This window comes from Xyrauchen texanus, chromosome 25 (genome assembly GCF_025860055.1).
Source record: "Xyrauchen texanus isolate HMW12.3.18 chromosome 25, RBS_HiC_50CHRs, whole genome shotgun sequence".
Taxonomy (NCBI): domain Eukaryota; kingdom Metazoa; phylum Chordata; class Actinopteri; order Cypriniformes; family Catostomidae; genus Xyrauchen; species Xyrauchen texanus.
In genome coordinates, this window is record NC_068300.1 from 37,884,774 (window position 1) to 37,892,013 (window position 7,240).

Genomic DNA, 7,240 nt, shown 5'->3' on the forward strand with positions numbered 1-7,240 from the left:
CTGTCACGCGCGATGTCGCTGGCAGTGTGTACGCACCTTTATGTTACAAGGGCTTCTCTATGGTTTTCTGACAATGTCATGCTTGGCCCCATAATTGCTTTTGCAGCTGTATTTTTCATTTAAATAGTTTTTTTTTGTGTTTCTAGCAATTCCTGACACTGCTGGCAGGGGATGAGGAAGAGCATGCTGTATTACTCTGTAACTACTTCCTATATATGGGGAAAAGAGCATGGCTTATCATAGGCACTGCCATTCCTGAGGTGAGTGACAGGTCTCTAGACCAATCAGGTTGCTCAGATGAAACACTTACCAAAAGAATATGTTTTGACCACTAATCTTTCCAATTGTTGATTTGGTGAGATTATGAAAACTTTAATGAAAAATCAATGAAAATGGACATGGGTATTTAACTTTTGTGTTCTGGTAATTTTGGAGTAACACTCATACTGTTCCAAGACAAAAATGTCCGGAACAGTCTTTTCCAAAATACACATTTATTGACGTATTTTGTTTGTCACACCTCTAAACTAACTGCTTTCATATTTATTAACACATTTTTTGCATTTTGATGGGACTTAGAACTCAATTAGCTCAAATTACCTTTAATTCAGTAAAAAGCAAAATTGCATATTTATGAAAACACTAGTATGTGTCATGTATTTGGAATCTCTGAAGTTATTTGCTGGAAAAGAAACATAACACAAGAGTTTCTTCAGAGTTCCCCTCGTTGTGGAATGGTGTCTGTAACCCAATGATTAATTATCACAAGTTATACTTTTTAATATATATTTAGGCATTCTAAAATATATTTATTTGTCAAAGTGTAGCTATTTGAATCATTCAATAACATAATTCAATAAATTGTGCTGTGAGAAAAATTGTTTTGCAAGGGAATAAGTGTTTGCTTCCCACAGTGGGGTCAGATGTGTGACTATTTCTGTGCTTGTGTGTGTGTGCGTGCGTGCGTGTGCGTGCGTGTGTATTTATCACTTTGTGGGGACTAAATGTCCCCATAAGGATAGTAAAACCCGACATTATTTACATTTGAGGGACAATTTGTCGGTCCCCATGAGGAAAACAGCTTGTAAATCATACTAAATTATGTTTTTTGAAAATGTAAAAATGCAGAAAGTTTTCTGTGAGGGTTAGGGGATATAATGGTTTTTATACTGTACAAACTTTATATATTCTATCTATGGACAGTCCCCATAAAACATGGAAACCCAACATGTGTGTATGTGTATGTGTGTGATGGTGTGTGTATTCTACATTGTGGCTGTTGTGGCCTCCATGTATTTTTTCAGCTCTCTGTTTACTACTTTTCCGGTTGTTGCCGGCACACTGCATGAGTCTGTTTGTTTGTAGCTTGCTAGCCTGCTTAGCATTGGTTATTCCTATACGTTCATCGTTTTATCCTTTGGCATTTTACTGTGTGCACATTTTTTTTCTTCTTTTCTACCATATCAACTGTGTGTATATTACCGTACATACCCGTTTTCTTTTCTTTTTCTTTCATTTTCCCCGCTTGTCTACACCTCGCATTTCGACTGTGTGCAATCGTTTTCTGCTCTGTGTTTTACACGAATTATTGCATCAATCTCAAGGAACTACCGCAACAACAGCAAACACTTGCGTGAGGGATTCACATCTATCTGAAACCCTCGCCGCTCAATAACAACAACAAACAGTTGTGGTAAGTCATGACATCCAGTCATATTATCACTTCATGTATTGCATGCCACATGTTTACTATAGCTTCTTCCGTCAGCAGTGAGGGATTCACATGTTATAAATATAAGGAATTTGTCAGGCTGACGGAGAAGATTAACGAGTTAGAGGCATGCATCCGAATGCTATTGGAGGTCAGTGAGAAAGAGAAGCTGGTAGAGACTGTTTTGGATGGGGGTAGAACAGCGAGCAACACACACTTTGGTTCCAGCTGTAGAGCACCTGCAGCAGGACGTTTGGGTGACGTCTCGGCAGCATACTCGCTCAGCAAGCGACGCCACTCTCCCGTTCTTGTTAGGGTTTCCAATCGATTCTCTCCACTCAGTGATGCTCCCACTGAGAATCACATTGAATGTGCCCTTATTATATGAGATTCTATTGTAAAGACATGGAAATAGAGACTCCAGCCACTATTGTTAAATGCATCTCGGGGCTCGGGCATCTGACATCAGATCAAATTTACAAGTGCTGGCTAATGCTAAACGTAGATTTTCTTAAATTGTTATTCATGTCGGCACTAACGATGTCCGGCTTTGCTAGTCGGTGATCACTAGAGATGTTAAAGAGGTGTGTGAACTTGCAAAAATTATGTCAGACTCTGTAATATGCACTGGCCCCCTCCCTGCTCATTGTGTTGATGAGGTTTATTGTACATTAGTGTCACTGAATGGCTGGATGTTTGAGTGGTGTCCTGAGAATAGCATAGGATTTATAGGCAATTGAAATATTTTCTGGGATAGACCTGACCTGCTAAACAGAGACGGACTCCATCCCTCCAGGAAAGGTGCTGCTCTCATCTCTAGTCTTAATAGTGATAGAATTTGACTAATTAATAATATTGGGCCCAGATCAGGAAGCAGACAAACTGGCTAATCCAAACATGTGCTAGCTGCCTTGAGACATCACACAGGTCACATAAACTACAACAGATAGAGCCTGTATCACCTAGATATCACATAGAGGCTGTGTTTGTTCCCTGAACTACCAATCACAAACCCCTCACTAAATAACTAGCTCTGCAGTATTTAAGTGACCTTCTTTCATGCTATATTCTGTCATGTTCATTACAATCTCAAAATTCTGGCCTGTTAATAGTTCCTAGAATATCAAAATCCAAAATAGGAGGTAGATCCTTTTCCTATTCGGCTTCTAGACTATGGAATATTCTCCCTAACACTGTTCAGGATGCAGACACACTCCCTCAGTTTAAGTCTAAACTAAATACTCATCTATTCAGACAGGCATACACCTAATTTATCCATCAACTCACAATTAGGCTGCTTAAGTTAGGTCTGCTGGAAACAGAAACATTTATCATAATCTATAACTCTGCAATAAATTGAATGGCATCTACACTAATATTATTCTATTTCTGTTTCCCTGTGGTTACCAGAGCTGGACAGATCCAGCTCCGTTCCTGCTTTGTGTCGGACTCCACTGCTACGTGTCGCTAAGTGATGATGACTAAATGCAGCCAGTGAAAGCCGGACATCACTTCAGTTTTTTTACTTCAGAGGATGAACTGATGCAAACTCCAACCATAAGATACTGGATACTTCATATGCCACTGCTTGAACCTTGGATTCTGAACAGTTGCCTTCGGCATACTCACTGGGGTTCTAAATACAATTATTATTTAATTATTTATTTTTATACACAATTTACAATCATATTTAATCAAACTACACAATGATGACTAAGACTTTATAGATATTACAGTTTCATTTTCTGTTATTGCATGATTTACTACTGCTGCTTTGAAATGATGTGTGTTGTGAAAAGCGCTATACAAATAAAATTGACTTGGCTGTGTGTGTGTGTGTGTGTGTGTGTGGTGTGTAGATAGGTGAGTATGGGGTGGGTGTGTTCTACACTGTGCCAGTGTTATACTCTCACTGCTTCATTTCTGTGTGTGTTCTGTATTAGTGTCTCTGTATTCTGGTCTGACCCACTGTTTTCCCCATTAGCCGCATTTCCACAGTTAGGCCAAATGATGGTGTGTTAGTGCGTGCCAGGGACAGTTGCATTCCCACTGTCAGTTCCATGGCTTTATCGTGCCTCTTAGGGCCAACGGCCAAATGCCCTGGCCTGCCGGTGCACAACGGTACAGGTTCGAGGAAAAAATTTAATAAAAAAAAATCCGTGTTTATTTTTAGGGCTAGCTTTTTATCAATAACAGGCAATGCTGTGGGGCTATTGGACAATGGTGGGAATGCAGATCCATTTTGGTCTAGCGGCTAGAGACTATTGGCTCAGGCTGACCAGTTGATAGTCCTGACTCGCACTGGCACGATGGTGGAAAAGAGGCTATTGATTTCTGTGGTCAGACAACTTTGTCCGGGAACAGTACAAGTGACTTTTTTTGTAAAACCACCAAATCTTGATGGAATCTTATCAGGATTTTTTGTACATTTTACATGTTAAAAATAGGAAAGGTCACAAAGACCTCCACCACTCCAAAGATGGATACCATTTATACAAAAAAAGTGATCAAAATGTTCTGTCACGTGTGCATGGATTTGTGTTTAATTCCTTTAGGGCCCTACGGCGTATGTTTTAACATATGAGCAGAACCGATATCTGATCTGGAATCCTAGCACTGGACAGCACTATGGACAGTATGACATATTCTGCCCTCTGCAGACCATCGGTTGCATGATCAACACAGATAACGTTAGTAAATTCATTGCATATCGCAAAAATGTAACTCCTTCAGTTGAAGTGATTTATTTCAGATTATATAATTGTCTGAATTGATCCGTCCATGTTTTTTCAGGTGTGGGTTAACATCCAGACGTATGCATCACCGGTGAGAATGAGTTTTGACGTCTCTAAGCCAAAGCTCTGGAAGCCGTTTTTCTCACGAGCGTTTCCTGACCCTGGCCTTTCTAGTGTGCAGGTGAGGAAGGCTCCACCAATCACAGCCCTCTATTTAAATCCCTGTGTCTCATTCATCAGTCATAATTCTACAGGGAGCTTACGAGCACCCTTCTGCACTGGATATTAAAATGACTAATAAAAGTCTACTTTTGCCCTTTCTTGTATTGTAATTTTTGGCCAAATAATGTTTTTCAGCCAGAGGTATTGGTGTACAGATGGGCTGACAGAGCAGCTGCTGTTGAGTTACAAGACAGGTTAGTCTGTCTTGATAAGTCGCATACTACCCATACTATGTCCACACTGTCACTCAAATCACATGTTCTATCATGTAGGATTGAGAAGGTTTTGAGGGAGAAGATCATGGAATGGCGTCCACGTCAGCCCACACGCTGGAACCGTTACTGCATATCTATATTACGTCCATTCCTGCCGAAACTGGAGCTAAGCAGAGGACGAGAGGTCGCTGAGGAACATTGCCTTGAGCTACAGAGCCTTCTTGGAGAATACAGGGTTAGTGTTATGAAGAGAAATTACATTTTGCAGTATAAAAGGGACAACATGCCCAAAGAAAAACACAAGGTATTTGATGTTAATGTTAACATGAAGTTCTCCTGTTTGTATGTTTTCCTGTTTTAGATGTCTGGGTTTCCCTTGCATCTCTCTTTCTCAGAGATTCAGCCAATCATTGAAGCTGTTCACAGCACAGGGGTCCATAAAGTTGAGTCCACAAATGTAGAGTTTGCCCTGGCTGTGTACGTTCACCCTTACCCCAGCAATGTGCTCTCTGTGTGGGTGTACATCGCCTCTCTGGTTAGCGCACACTAGATCCCACCACAGCAGAACCTCATCATCAGCAATAATGAAAGATAGAGAACTTCTTGATGTACAGTGTACTCTTCATATATGTTTTTAAAGACATTTTATATAAATGTTTCATTTCTCAATGCTCCTGTGCCTGCTGTTGTTTATAGTAATTTTATAGTGAAACTATTTCTTTCTAAGTTTATTCATGAATGATTAAATTCAGAACGTGTATATTTTTACTCTGTCTTTTGCCTGAATTTAATGAATGGAGAAATAGATGTTTTTAAATCATTTTTGTACACTAGACTGCAACGTTTATAAATGTTACTTTATCCAGGTCATATTTCAATCCAAAATCAAAGCGGAATATATATCTATATATATACTGTATATTTGGAAAATGAACCTGATTATTAGGATCATTAAAATGAACAATCAAGTAGGACCAATGAAAATTAGGACCATTAAAACCATTACAAATATAATTAATTCATAAAATAATATGTGAATAATGACAGTAATTTCAACCCTTATACAGTAATAGAATCAAATGAAAACCATTATTGACAATAATGAGAATTACAAGAAAACTCTAAAGTAAAACGTCAGACACATAATGTAAATGGGGGGGGGGAATGTGCTTAATTTTTATATAAAGAAAATTTGTCAGTCATTTTTATTTCTTATTTTATTTCTCTCCAATTTGTAACTCCCAATTCCCAATGCACTCTAAGTCCTCATGGTGGTGTAGAGACTCGCCTCAGTCCAGGTGGCGGAGGACGAATCTCAGTTGCCTCTGCGTCTGACACCATCATTTTGCACATCTTATCACATGGCTTGTTGAGCACGTTACCACGGAGACGTAGCTCGTGTGGAGGCTTCACGCCATCCACCGCAGCATCCAAGCACAACTCACCACGTGCCCCACCGAGAGCGACAACCGCATTATAGAGACCACAAGGAGGTTACCCCAATGTGACTCTACCCTCCCTAGCAACGGGGCCAATTTTGTTGCTTAAGAGACCTGACTGGAGTCACTCATTACGAACTCGCGACTCCAGTGGTGGCATTCGGTGTCATTACTCGCTGAGCTGCCCAGGCCCCCCTGGACATGTATTTGACAGGTTTCGTTAAATTCAGTTTTTAATACTTTGTTTAGAAAATGTTATATTTTGTTTAATTGTATTTTTTCATACATCTGACTTTGCAGTTATAAACACTATTACACTGAACCTGCTGTTGATTTAAACACCGATAACCTTTCAAACTGTACATAATATGTTCTTCAAAATAAAATATGGAGGCTTTCTAACTGTTTTGCATGTGAAATTGTTACTCCAAGTGTTGAGAGACACACTGCAGAGATGTTGTCACTCTGTCTAACTGATGGATTCGCCTGACTCAGAAACAAATCTATCAGATCTGTCAGCAGCTATAAGCTCTCTTTGCGTTGTTGTAGAGATGGGACTTGTTAGGTCTTGTAAGTAAACTTTTTTTTGTCAGTTTCAGTTCATTTTAGACAGCTGTCCCCTGACTCTAGTTATGTAGGATAATCCAATTTGGTGGCTTTTTAAACAGACAGTAGTCCGATTTGTAACTATCATTAGTTATGATTAATCCAATTTGGTTCATTTTGCTGCTTTTTCGGCTCAATATCCGCCCACTTGGAGAGAAACAGAGCATTTGATTGATACGAAAACCACCAATTTGTTTCATTTTTATGTTATGTTAAGAGGAAGGACAATCTGAAATAGATGAAACCACAATAATAGACCAGTGTGGAAAAATAAATGGTTATAAATGGCATGGAAAATGAGTGGAAACATAT

General features: G+C 39.4%; 1 protein-coding gene across 1 annotated transcript in view; it reads left to right on the top strand.

Moving 5' to 3' along the window:
- Window positions 1–6,916, top strand: part of cc2d2a (coiled-coil and C2 domain containing 2A) — a 46,188-nt gene extending 39,272 nt beyond the window's left edge. Inside the window, exons 34-39 of the mRNA XM_052091596.1 lie at window positions 147–260; window positions 4,267–4,401; window positions 4,505–4,627; window positions 4,804–4,862; window positions 4,941–5,118; window positions 5,245–6,916. Coding sequence (XP_051947556.1) covers window positions 147–260; window positions 4,267–4,401; window positions 4,505–4,627; window positions 4,804–4,862; window positions 4,941–5,118; window positions 5,245–5,433 — 798 coding nt within the window. The 3' untranslated portion in view covers window positions 5,434–6,916. The remainder of the gene's footprint in view (window positions 1–146; window positions 261–4,266; window positions 4,402–4,504; window positions 4,628–4,803; window positions 4,863–4,940; window positions 5,119–5,244) is intronic.
- Window positions 6,917–7,240: the final 324 nt, after the last annotated feature.